The 13,501-nt window shown below is 35.6% G+C and overlaps 2 protein-coding genes across 4 annotated transcripts; one reads left to right on the top strand and one right to left on the bottom strand.

Annotated features, from left to right (window-relative positions):
• The first annotated feature begins 206 nt into the window (after positions 1–206).
• LOC108726197 (uncharacterized) lies at positions 207–3,305 on the top strand. The gene is made up of 3 exons (XM_018453635.1): positions 207–219; positions 359–450; positions 2,697–3,305. Exons 1-3 carry the CDS (start codon positions 207–209, stop codon positions 3,282–3,284), a joined length of 693 nt encoding a protein of 230 aa, XP_018309137.1. The 3' UTR covers positions 3,285–3,305.
• Positions 3,306–5,312: 2,007 nt separating this feature from the next.
• On the bottom strand, positions 5,313–10,025 carry LOC108726211 (proclotting enzyme). 3 transcript variants are annotated; one of them, XM_018453651.1, is made up of 8 exons: positions 9,841–10,025; positions 8,556–8,695; positions 8,329–8,471; positions 8,173–8,267; positions 7,495–7,816; positions 6,409–6,653; positions 5,695–5,855; positions 5,313–5,480 (listed from the first exon to the last, which is right to left on the bottom strand). In XM_018453651.1, exons 1-8 carry the CDS (start codon positions 9,935–9,937, stop codon positions 5,319–5,321), a joined length of 1,365 nt encoding a protein of 454 aa, XP_018309153.1. In that variant the 5' UTR covers positions 9,938–10,025; the 3' UTR covers positions 5,313–5,318. The 3 variants fall into 3 exon arrangements, with proteins under 3 accessions (XP_018309153.1, XP_018309154.1, XP_018309155.1); XM_018453652.1 differs by having other exon boundaries at positions 5,695–5,858; positions 6,412–6,653; XM_018453653.1 differs by having other exon boundaries at positions 8,556–8,686.
• Between the last annotated feature and the right edge of the window lie 3,476 nt (positions 10,026–13,501).

Raw genomic sequence — 13,501 nt, 5'->3', positions numbered from 1 at the left:
TATCAATAATCAATAAATACCTTAAAAAAATTCTTCTACCAGAAAGTGATACATGTATATATATATTATGTTTGAAATAACTAACTTTAAAAGATAGTCACTCGAGATGTCATTTTATACTTTGTATACACTCCGCATATAGGATAAACCCGCTAAACGTCATTCAAAGACATTAAAATCTGTCGCGATAATTATGTAAAGGCTTAATGGACGACAAAAGTAATGTTTATAAGCGAAGCAATCATATGGTTTGGTATTTAACTGGTCGTTTTACGTAATATATCTTAATCATTCCGAATTAGCGCTGTGAGAGGATTAGAGGACGCGTATAAAACAAGTTTTCATTTTTCTGCGACAGCTTTGAAGATTCATGTCAGCCCGAAAACGAAGGAAATCCTAGATACATTTGGCACATTCGAACTCATCTGCAGGGGAGAAGTTATATTGAAGGTAAGTCCTTGACATATACGATTTTTCCTCAATTTCGAAATACGTTTCTGTCTACTTCATTTTTTATTTGCGAACCCAGTTGTTGCTTTTTTCCTTGAGAATGAAAAGACTAAGAATTCCTATAAGTTTGTATCTTACGAGACTGTGATTTTTAATGTGGCGAATATTGGTGAAGAGAATGATCATTGCGCGAGCCCAGTTGCGATCGTTTCGTAGATTGCGACGTATATTGCAAATCTTTTTATCTCATGCATCCTTGTACAGTTTTTTGCAAATTAATCTTCATATTCGCAATTTAACGAAATATTATGTTTACTACGCAGTAAAACGTTCAATAACTTAAAATTATTTATGATGCTTATATATATTTAGAAATCTCTAATTTATTTTTATATTATATCAGGAATGGCCTCTTTTTATCTGGTGTGCTATTATGAAGATCTTTCGAGATTTTTGGTGCGTCATTCTGCTGCAGAATTAAGAAAAAAGCTTAATACTAATAAAAAAAATGTAATAATTAACTTCTTTTAAAAACAAAAAGATTTTTTCTATTTAACAAAATTTGTTTTTTTATTTTGTTCTGTTTTGTTTCAAATAGTTTATAGTGTTATTTTATTGTGCTATATTTTGTTACAGTATAAAATTTTTTTTTACATTATGTACTTTTTTAAATGCGCCATTGAAAATATCTTTACGTGCCATAATGGTCAGCTACCCTCTACTGTAAGCTAATAAAAATACAAGTTTATAGAATATGAGTTTTTCGCACCGTGTTACGTTACAATTTATTAGAATGGCGTTAAGAGATCTCTTTCCACAATTTTATTCTAACGCTTTACATTTTATAAAATATTTATGTAATAAATAAGTATACATATATAAATATTTATATTTTATAAAATATTTATGCAGATTTTATCGGATGTTACCGGTTTCAGTTTTTAACGCGTAAGGTATAGGCAACGGTCCTTCAACAAGGGACTCGACTTTCTTAACTTCGACAAATCACATTTTTACACCTCCGGGAGGGCCGTGAGTTATATATCGCAGTCGTATTCGACGGTTAGCTTCTATATGCGCATTTCTCTCGTTACATATTCAGAGATGATCTACCATAACCGAGTGCGTTACGCTCTCTTGCTTAATACACATGCATCATGTGCATCACGTTGTCCGTTGCTCACAGGTGCGATCCGTCTCCGTTTTCCCGGAAGAGAACAATTCCCGCTGGCGGCATTAATTTCGACGTCGCATCGTCGAAATTATAGTAGTTCGTCCAGTGTGTCACTGATGTCCATGTGATAAAGCGGATGACACGACAGGGACGCGCCATAGTTCCGAGATCACGATTCCGATATCACGGGAATCATCAATATCTCAAGTGAACGGCAATAATAAGCGACCGCTATTATAGATCTGCTATTTATTTGTGATTCGATCGGTTTGCCTCGAACGCACAATCGTAAACATCTCATTGACTCGTCGGTCGATTAAGTACACCTCGAATGATGGACGAAGGCGTCCATGGAGTGATTGGATCGTTTACCGTACAATTCGGGTCAAAGTTCAGCGGTCGCTAGTAAGCTCGAACGGGCGCGCGTGCATTTGCTGGCATTCACGTAACTCTGCAGAGGTATGCAATTAATTAGTAAGATAGCGCCAGTGGAAATACGCAATTCGCGCATAGTAGTGGGGCTACCTACTAGGAATTAAAATTCAAGTACTTCGTATACCACTCGGCTATTGTACACGCTACCGCTTATTTGAATATTTCACGAACGGGCCGGAGTTAAACGCATTAGCAGATCTCTATCGCGTAACAAAGCGATATAATAGCTTCACCTTTGTTATTGAATCCCATCGCACAGGATGACCTTAATTAAATCTCTGGAACTACGTACCTATACATTGCATTAACTTTGATTCTTAATCATCATCTACCGTAACTAACTATGAACGTAATTTTGTTAGCACATTTGATCATTTTCCGTCTCTATGAATAAATTATCCCGTACATTGTTTTCAACAAATATTTGAGAGCTGTATTAACTACAAGTTCTTATAGTTCAGCTTTAGTATATAAACTAGGAATGTTATATTAAACGAATATGTATTTTGAATGAAATTTTATAAAATATTGATGTTAATTTAATATTATAAAATATTAAATTTTATCGGATGCTGCAGTGAATAATATCAGATCGTTTTAATTCAAAATAATCTTTCGTTTTCGCCAATGTTCGCAGGGTAAAGGTCCGATGACCACTTATTGGTTGATGGGCGAAAAACCGACGAACAACAATGTGCAACAGGCAAATCCTACAACGACTGTCAGCCAAATATCGATCCTTCAAGATCAACTTCCTATCACCACGCAAATTCAAACGACGCAATCGAAGCAACAGGAGCAGCGGGCACTCTCGTCCGTCAGCCAACAACACAAATTTCAGGGTCAATTAGACCAGCCGTACCCGACCCAGCAATCGATTCAGTCGAGGAGTCAGGAGTCGCGGCAGCAGGGACATCCGGGTCAACAGATTCCGTCGTCGGCCACGAACCAGATTCAGGGTCAAAGATCCGCAACGGTTAATCCCGCCTGCGGTCTCGCTAGCGTAACTGGAAACGGCGCGCCCAAATCGGTGGTTGCACCGCGTACTGTCGTCGCGACGCCGATCGGCAACTCCTCGCCGTCCCGCAATCGCACGAGTGGACCGCCGAGTGCAAACAACTCCATGCACCAGGTATATCCGACGGCCGAGAGCATGCCCAATCACACTGAAAGCGGTCCCAATGCGCCGCTCCTGTTACCTGCGGGCGCGGTCCCCAGAGTCTAGTTCTTCTAAGATGTTCTTCCTCGGCGATGTTTACCTTACCACCTCTCAAACCTGCGAAGGATATCGTAAGGAATCTGAGCTCAGATTCGTTAGTGAGAAAACGAAATATGATCGTGGTCAAAACTGAAGCAAGAGAGAAATGAGCGATGGGAATGAATTTATAAACGGAGGATTTGTTCATCATTCTGATCTACTAAAGCTTTTAAAATTCAGATTCTTCGTTTCGGAAGTAATCAAAGTGATTTGTGAACATATCGTGGCAACAATTGTCTTCTATCAGATTTACGACAAAGGTGCTTCTCTTGAATTAATTAACGTTAGTTTCATGACTATTTCTTGATTTCTAGAAAGTCCACATTAAATTAGGATTCTAGTAATCAACTAGTGAAAAATTTGCTTTTACCATAAATACTGACTATGTTATTAGCATTGCAATAGATATACGTATAATTGACAAGGCGGGACCGACTCCATGCTGAAAGTGATCTCTTTCTACAAGGTATTATGGAACCAATCGATTAATGCAATTTTTAGAATAAATATGAGTATCGTGAATTAATCGTGCGATAAGGATTAATAATGATGATCGGATTGGACGATCCGAGCCTAAAAGAAGACAAGAAAAGACAATTATAGAGAGATACACGACCGGTGACGTACTTTTGCCAAGGTACTTAGTCTTCTGTATATGAACACAGTATTATACCGGTCGTACATGTGTGCATTTTATTTATTCGTACCAAAGTGAAGAACGTTTACGTTTCCCGTTTACGCGCGTACATCCCCATGCAATTCATTTGCAACGACACGTAAAATGCAACGGGCTTACAATTAGCTTAGCGGTAAATTTTCCAAAGTTAGCAGCAGCCAATATCTGACTTCCGCCGAGCCTCACACGCCGAATTAATTAAGATCCGATCGCGAATGCAAGCGAATTTAGATTCTCTCCCTTTGCGAGGATTTTAGGATTCATTTTATCAAAAAATGATTGCGATTGACTAAATCGTTCTCTCTACATTACGATAGCAATTACTGAGAAGAAGAGAGAAATAATGAAGTCAAATCAAGATTGATAATTGATCGTAAGGGATAGAACGGTAAATTTTCTCAAACACATTCTGTATAGAAATATTTGCGTAAGCTTCTTCCAATATAAAGTTTTTATTAAAATATATTTTTCCTTCCAAACTTGTCTACGGAATCGCAAATATACATATAAGCATCACAAAAGACATAGCTCGGCCACAGTGTTTATTGTCGCATGCTCGACATGACAAATATTATCGTTTGCAACGCGTCGCAAGACGCGCGCAAATACAAAATTCTGTACCTACACGTGTAAGGATGTTATATATAAATACACAAAAGAAAAAAAAGATATATATGTATACGCAAGTACATGTATATGTTACGAGATTAGATCATATATATATATATGTATATGGCTGCAAAAGAAAAAGTTACCGTAGCTAACGTCGATGTTTAGAGTTGTGGCGAACAGAGGCTGGGCCTCTCGCGAAAGGAATCTATGACGTGTCTGAGAAATTAATACCGATTGTGAGTGCATATATCTGTGAATGCACACATATACACACATGCGCGTATTCACACACATATACATGCATACACAGGTATGTGCACGTGCGGTCGCAATTGCATACCCGTGTTTAATGTATGGACGAACGGTGCAGGTGGCTGATATTCCGCGGTCGCCCTGTTGTAAACGTGATGTAGCGGCAGGAGGGGTGTGAAGCATCGTGAAGAGTGAAATTCTATCTGTGTCAATCTCTCTTTCAACGATGTACCAATGAATATTCCGAAAATAAAGTTTAGTCGTTTTCAAGACTGCCTAACAGTTATCTCGGCGTCCGATCGAGTGGTCTTTATTAATGAACTCGTTTCCGTGTGTCGCATCGCTGGCCAGAGCCGGAAGGATCGTTTCATCAACCGAATGCATGCCTTACGTAAGTGCAAAAAGTTCTAAATGTATAAAAGTAGAAAAATCTTTGGCACGTGAGAACGGCTACGTGACTCTCAAAACACGGCGTTCGCGAATATCCAATCGAGATAAGAAGTCACGCGAGTATATATCCCCGGATATCCGGGATCGCCACAGCGAATCCCCCAGGATACTATCCCGATGTTGACCCACCTGCCGTTGGCGAGCTGATGCAGCAACGGACCACCCGAGTCACCCTGAAAGAAGAGATGATTCATCGGATCTGGTAATATAATTAAAGTAGATCTGTCCTTTCCTCGACATCTCTTAAAATATTAACGGACTTCAACTAGGAAGACGGCAAAAATGAAGTCTTTCTGGTTAATTCATGCGCACTTAACATTTCATCACATCACCGCGACATCACATCGCCCTCAACCCTTTTCCGGAATAAATAAATTATTATCTTACTTGACAAGCGTCGCGGCCACCCTCGTAAGCGCCGGCGCACAGAGTAGTATTCGGAATCAGTTGCGTGAAGCTGCGAACGCATCTTTCTTGAGGCCATACCGGTACCGCGGTTTCCAGCAGCACTGTGCTAGCAGGTCCTCCGTAGAATAGCGTGCCCCAACCTAATAAAATTACAATATAAAATAAATTTACAATTTTCAGATTGTAGAAACAATTTGCATCTTTTGATTTCTTTCACCCATTCCGCCGTTGTAGAAATGTGTCAGAGAAACTATTCAGTAGACACCAACTTAAAGTAACGTAATATTTATGTTATATTTCGTACTCAACAATACAATATATAAATATAATATAACATATCATGAGTTACACAACAGTTACATTCAATTATGTTCAATGCGAAATTATAATATTGATGTTATATTACTTTTAGTTGGTGAGTAATTGTTTCACGCGGTTTAAAATAATATTTCTAGTAAAGTAATAACACAGCTAATAATATAAATAAATTTTGCTTACTAAACATTGAAAAATTAAATTAATTGAAATTTGATATAAAATGCGTAATATGTTTTTTCAATTTTTGGCTGTTAAAAAAACATCTACAGGTGTGCGAATAATAGATTTTAAGAAAAATTAACAAATTATTTTATTATTAATTTTCAGCTTAAAAATAACGTATCTATTACATCTATTTGTAAATCTAATACTGACCCGTAACGATGGCGTCCTTATTCTCGAACGATTGCTGAATAGGCGGGAGGCAGATGGGCCAGATATAGCTGTTAAACACGGTGGGTCGATGGATCTTAATGATAGCAATGTCGTTCTCGTATGTGTTCAATTTGAAGTCCCTGTGTATTCGTATCTCCGACACCATAAAATCCAACGCTCGCGTCTCCTCGTACTTAGTGAAATCATATTCGCCGAGTCTCACTGTGATGTTGCGCGGATTGAACCTATAAAGATTGCGACGACGCAACGCAGGATAACTGTAACTTATTCCCATGAACTCTAACTGTTCATTTCACGGTTACAACAAAGCGGATATATATCGCACATTAACGTCTCTGACAAAAATAACAAAGAAATGTGCCAGCGCGCCGAAACATTACAAAGTCTAAGCGCGATCGTCATGACCGCAAGAATATGAATGTGTTACGTCTGAAATACCGACCAGATCGTATCTTCGTTCATAAACTCTGAGGTACGAGGACATACGCATTTATCCTGAAGTGAATATTATATACAAATATTTCTTTCTTTATTGCAACCACTTGACGCAATTTTTTTTTTAATGCAGTCGTATTTAGTGTAACCAATCCTTTGCACTATTTAAGCTTATAGAGTGCAACATGAATTTAGTTTTGTTCATTTACAAACATATATGAAAAAAATTATGATGGAAATAATGAAGAATTTTTGCTTAATATCTTGTAATAAAAAAATAGTTCGAAACTAATTAATTAGCATTTAATATTGAGGTAATCCTTTGTCGGATAATGGACTTTAAAGGCACTATCGATTCTTTTTTTTGTGATTTTTGGTAAATAAATTTAAATTTATAAAATAAATAAAATACAATTTTACCTTTATGATAGTAAAAACTTAGTTGAAACTTTTACAAGTACGTAACAATTTTTTTTAATTTTTATAAAGTCCGGAATAATATAAAAATAGAAGTTTGAAGACCTATTAAAAAGGATGAAAATTTCACATTGCTGACGAAGAGTTAAAAATCTGTTTTTTATTTTGTAAAGACCATTAAAAACCTTAATGAATATTTATATGATAGTTTACCTGTAAACGCAGTGTGCGGCTGTAAGTATGTGTCTATCAGTGATTAATACACCCCCGCAATACTGAACTACTCCTTGTCTGAGAAGAGCCGCCATCCACGGCCACTCTTTAGGGTCAGCCGGTTGGCCTCCCGCGATTCTGGTTTTCATTCTCGTGGTTGTGCCGCATCCTCTGGGTCTTCGTGGCTTCCTTGTCTCTTGCTTGACCGATATCCCGTCTTTTCGCAAATTCGCATCGCCGTGCATTGTCTTGTTGGCAGGTAGCCCGTTCTCGTCCCCGTTTCCTTGAGTTTCGTCCCACTCTTCCTCGTCGTTGTCGAGACCTGCGAGAGTAGAATTTGAAGCACGTATATACACGTGCGGTACTCTCGCTCGCTAAACAGACACTTGATACTACGAGTATCGCGATAGACATTGATAGATATCGTTTGTCATGAAAGTGCACGTGTATAGCATTTTCATCAAGATGCGTTAAGTTGATGAAAACATTTATGTGGATATTTATCGCAAGAAGTTTTATATAAATAAATAAAAATGTATTGTACAATTATAACGGTTAAAAAGATTTATTTTTCAATCGTTATTATCACAAAAATAATTTTATGATATTTACATAGTTTAATTAATAATATAATTTTTAAAAATTATTCTCAAATATATAATTAAAATTTATACAAACTCGCTATTACTGGTAACTTGCTGGCTAAATCATCGTCAAACGTATTTTCCGATCGAGCTGTCATGACACCATCAGGACAACACATACCTATGTACCTGTGACGAGGAAAACATTAATAATGAAATGACTGATGCATAAAATACAATGTTAGCTTACGTCTGCTCAATTATGCACATATAATCCATAAATTGCCCAGCGTTTGAACTTTTCAGGAATTCTTTTGATAGAATGCATCCACTGAAATGCTTGCAATGACCTTTTCGATTACCTGGCGCAATACAAGCTTGATATATTGATTTCTAAAAAAGAAAATTAATTTTTATTACACATTCTTATTTTAAATAATGTTTGAATTTGTAGATAATGCTTAGAATATAGCGCACCTGTGTATTTAATTTTGTGGTACCTGGCACGAAAAACCGTTTATCGCGAAGATGAGGATGGGAAATGTTTTTCGGAAATTGAAATAATTCCGTACGTTGAAGACGTGCTCCCCATTTCTGATTCTCGATCGCTACCATATCTGAGAAATATGGAATGTGTTACATATATTGGCAAACATGATGTGCGTGTTCCATATGTGTGCGTGAACGCATACATATGATACGTATCGAAATTTAATGAGGACCATCGAAGGTTAGAGCGTCTGAGTGATATATTATCGGTATTATACATGATTTCGCTATTTCCGTTAAAAGAATACGCCTTGTGAAACTTTTAAAACCCAAAAATAGGACACATTCTGCTCTTTTAACGCAATTCATTACGCTTGATGCGTTTGTATGTAATGTATACTTTGAAAAATATTACGGTCACGAGAAGTCCGCAGTTTGATGTCTCGACGAAATCTATGAATATGTATCAAAAATAGTCTCATTGTATTATAATTTATAAAACAGATAGGTATACAATGTGTTTGGTTTAAGTGTATTATTTACTAAAACACGAATTATTTACTAAATAATATATTTTTTAATAATTATAAAAAATACATCGTGTAATATGATTCAATTAATATAAATTAATAATAAAAGTGTTGAGAAGGGCTACGAATCATAAGAAAAGCAATATTTAAATTGAAAATATAATATAATTAAGAAATAAAACAATAATACACAAACGGCGTTTCGAGGCCGATCGGGTCATTCTCAATATTAAAAATATAAAGTGCTAAATATGTACATATTTAAAATATAAAATGGTTTAAAACTGGTAGATAAAATAAAAAAATATATATATACGAACTTCTGATAGATGTATATTGGTCATCGCATCCTGTCATTATCAAACTGATGTTACGTCCAAAATGACGTAGCACGTTTTTAGTATTATTAAATTATAAAAAAATTTTTTTAATAAAAGTTATTTTATTTAAAAAAATTTACACAATGATATATATTTAAGTGAAAGTTTTATGTAAATTATTTTTTTAATAAACACATTTATATCGAACATATAATTTTAAACATAATATAATCTTATATTTTATGTTATAAAAAATTTAACAATTTTTGTTCTAATTGTAAGTTCAAATATGTAAAAGCAATATTTTTTATTAATTTGCACCGTTATTATTTGTATTACAAAAAGTATAATTAAGTTAATTTAAAGTTCAAATTTGAATTTAATGTAAATTTTTTTAAGATAATAATATAAAATAATGCTTACCCGTGGTGCTTTGAAAATCGGTGGGAAGACTTCGGCAGCATTGAAAGATGTACAATAATAAAAATAACACGAATCGATGGATATTAATGTGCATCATTTAAATTAGCGCCAACACCAACTCTTGTTATATGACAAATCAGGACAACGCGACGACAGCTATTTAGTAAAGACAATCTCGACAACCAGAGAACTCACAATGACTCTGAAATATGGAAAACCGCCACTTATATACCGCACGCCTGTACTGTATGGAACCACGCAAACGTTCCTTCAAACTGAATATCTTCCATTAGGCGCTCGCGTGACTCGTACGTTCCTCACACAAAAATAATTTAATGAAAAATATTGATACATTAATTATATTTTCTGCTGTCAATTCGACGCGTAGCAAATTAATTATTTCGCATTAATATATACAGAAAAATAATTTCATTGTTTAAGAAAAAGAATGAGACTTATATATATATATATATGTATGTATATGCAAAACATATACATATAAGAGAAATATTTTTAAAAATTTACAAATTCCAATAAAATATCTTCTTTAATTTGAACAATGAACATCTGGTCAAAATTGTTTGCTATCGTGCGATATTTTATATCCAGTTTAACATTTACCGTATCAAATTACTAAAGTACTAAAGTACTTTATGCGTGTTGTATTGTACCGATTCAATGTGGTAACTCGACGTCGCTTCAATCCCCGATCATTCAATGAACCTATTAACGCCACATAATTGACGCAAAGGCTAAGGCCGCGGATCAGGAGCCATTTTGTAGAAGTGGAGAAGCGAGGCGGGAGAATTACGCACGACCTGTCCGGACAAAGGTTAATTCATGCGAATACTCGGCGCATACGCTTGTCGAAACGAGAAGTAATAGACAGCCGGTAACTTGAGAAATATTCGATTCCGTTCGACGTTTCATTAAACCGCTCAACGCCGCAGACTCCGCCGCAACGCGACGGGATCTCGCCGGGAGCTGGAAAGAGATAGCGGGACCACTAGTTCTGAGAAAAGAGCGGAGAGAGGAACGTGGCGAGGTTGGGCGAGAGAAGTCGCGGAAGAGAATGAGAGACACGAGGTTCTCTCTTTACCGATTACCCAGCAGACAAATCCAGCGATCTTCCGTCTCCGTCTCTAAATGTGATACTCGAGAAAATGGACATCACCCACATACCTGTCCAGGCCATTGGCTTCGCCGTGCCACGCAGCATACGTACGCACGCATGCATGTACGCACACGTTCACCGACACACGAGACACGCACACGTAAGCGTCGCGTGAGAAACGAATGACGATTTGTATATCTTGGAGTAATAGGTGAACGATTAGACGCATATAGACGTAACTTAACATTTAGATGAAATCGTTTTCATAATGCGAATTTAGCGACAAACGTACGAAAAAGACAGTTTTACTGAAGTATCTAAAAATTCAGCTAAATACGGATTTAAAAATAATTTTGTTGGACTATCAAAATAATTATGTAGGATAATCAAACTGGTTGCTGGAATATCAAAACTGTAATATTGCTCGCCATACTTGAGATTCCTATGCAATTATTTAGATGGTACAACAAAATTCTTTTCAAATCAATATCTAACTAAATTTTTAAATACTTTAGCAAAATCGTTTTTTCTGTGATAATTTTGACTCTTATCTTGTGTTAATACTTTGAATATGATCTTTATGTCACTTATATATGAATAAAATATATTCTCTGTTTAATGTATTTTTGATGTTGATACGGACCACTTTCGGATTTCTTAACCGATATCCATAACATTTCGCCAAAAGAAACAAGACTCACAATCAGCTGCGATTGGAAGAAGCGCGTTTCAACGTTTTACGCATGTCAACTACTTATTTATACACGCGTCATTGATTGCTCCACATAAAACGTAACTCGAAGTCGACCGTACCGATAATGGATCATGCACGTTCTTATACGTCTTTCCTTTTTTCTCTTTTTGATAAAACTCCGAATCTCTCATATTCAATACAAAACGAATATAAAATGAATATAAAAAGAAATTTAGGAGCAAAGCTAGAACCAGAAATACATATATTGAAAAATGTAATTACTTCAGTCTGCAAAAAATTTAATTATTCTTTCTTCTTTGACAAAAAGATAGAACTAGATTTATCTATATTTTAGCGACAAATTAACGACACAAAACTCGGACAAAGCGTTTCCACGGATGACTGAAAAACGTAATTAAATTTGTAATTCTCTCAGAGAAATACGAGTAATATACGCATTTCGCACTCAAATGATAAAGCGTTTAGTGACACAGTTTTCAACGTTAAAAAGACGCGGTCCAGTTCATTGCATGTTTAACAAAAGAAGTATATATATATACATATGGACACCCAAGTCCTCAAATTTCCGCATGCTTAACACACTATACGTTTAACAGTAAATTCGTCATTCGCGTCCCAGAATCCATTTTTGGTGCTGCACCGACATTGCTCGAATAAGGCCTTTTGTGAAATACCACGTTTCAAGAGGTATTTTGTACGCAAGGTTTGCGTGCAAGCAAAATTGACCCGCCTACAAAACAATAAAAAAGGAAAAACTGTAAATTTTTCAGAATATTCCTTGTGTAACGTACACAAAATTGGATATTTTTAAAGGAATGTGCGTTTGTGGGTAACTAATGGTCTGAAAAAGAGAAAACTAGAATTCATACAAACATTGAAGTTACACATTGATGAGAAAATTATTTGATTTAAGCGCGTTTTACTCATGATCTTTCATACAAGATCGAAAATACGAAATTTCCATCCTGATTTATTCGTGAGTAAAAATTAAGGATGCATTACATATTTTTTTTTAACAAGAAAGAAATTATAAAACATTACAGATTTTTAAATATTGTATTTGTAATACAAAAAGTTTGACAAGTTTAGAACCAGGATAAAAATTATTTCAATAAAATATAGACACACATATTTTTAAGAAGTAATTACGATAAAAAATGAGAAATTTTTCATTTAAATCATAAAATTGTATTGTTAACATAAATATTAATTTTATTGAACTGTTTCATATAATATTCATTTGTTCTTTGCGTGCTGTTATTGTTATTGTTGTTATTTTCTTATGTGTTTTTTTTATGATATACAGGGTGTTTCCAAATTAAATCGCAAAACTTCGGGAGCGTGTAGAGGAGTAAAAAACTAAGAAAAAAAGTCCTATAGACATATGCTCGTTTTTGCTCCGTTTCAGAGAAATCGAAAAAAAATGTTTACATTTCTTGCCATATCTAGCACCGACATATTTGATTACATTTTCCACTTTCTGTTATGAATTTGTCAGTCGCTCTTTGAAAGCCTTTAACAGTAGATGAATTTTGTCTTTTGCAATATGCCGCGTACGTATTCTAATAGTGAATATGCTGATATGGTTTTTGTATACGGTTTCTGCAACGGTAATGCTTTAAAGGCGGTGCGAGAATATGCACGACGATTTCCAAACAGAAGAGTGCCAAACCGAAGAGTGTTTATGTTGACATTTAATAGATTGCGAGAGACTGGATCATTTTCAATTCGACAAGAAAACAACCGATTTCAAGCAGCGTTACGAAGAGATTTGCAGGCAGGGAATCGTATTTTACAACATTTTGACAATCATCCTGAGACCAGCGTTCGGA

Source organism: Mycetomoellerius zeteki, unplaced genomic scaffold, assembly GCF_001594055.1.
Source record: "Mycetomoellerius zeteki isolate Tzet28-1 unplaced genomic scaffold, Tzet1.0 scaffold4, whole genome shotgun sequence".
Lineage (NCBI taxonomy): Eukaryota > Metazoa > Arthropoda > Insecta > Hymenoptera > Formicidae > Mycetomoellerius > Mycetomoellerius zeteki.
This window is presented reverse-complemented; position numbering and strand designations above follow the sequence as displayed.

What these genes read in the sequence shown, in the direction of transcription:
- LOC108726211 (XM_018453651.1), bottom strand. Translation starts at nt 9,937, where the DNA reads ATGATGCACATTAATATCCATCGATTCGTGTTATTTTTATTATTGTAC. An exon ending in GCCGCACACTGCGTTTACAG is followed by an intron (nt 6,654 to 7,494) that starts GTAAACTATCAT and finishes CAATCTTTATAG; the next exon opens with GTTCAATCCGCGCAACATCA. An exon ending in TAAGGACGCCATCGTTACGG is followed by an intron (nt 5,856 to 6,408) that starts GTCAGTATTAGA and finishes TAATTTTATTAG; the next exon opens with GTTGGGGCACGCTATTCTAC.
- LOC108726197 (XM_018453635.1), top strand. An exon ending in GGGGAGAAGTTATATTGAAG is followed by an intron (nt 451 to 2,696) that starts GTAAGTCCTTGA and finishes CAATGTTCGCAG; the next exon opens with GGTAAAGGTCCGATGACCAC.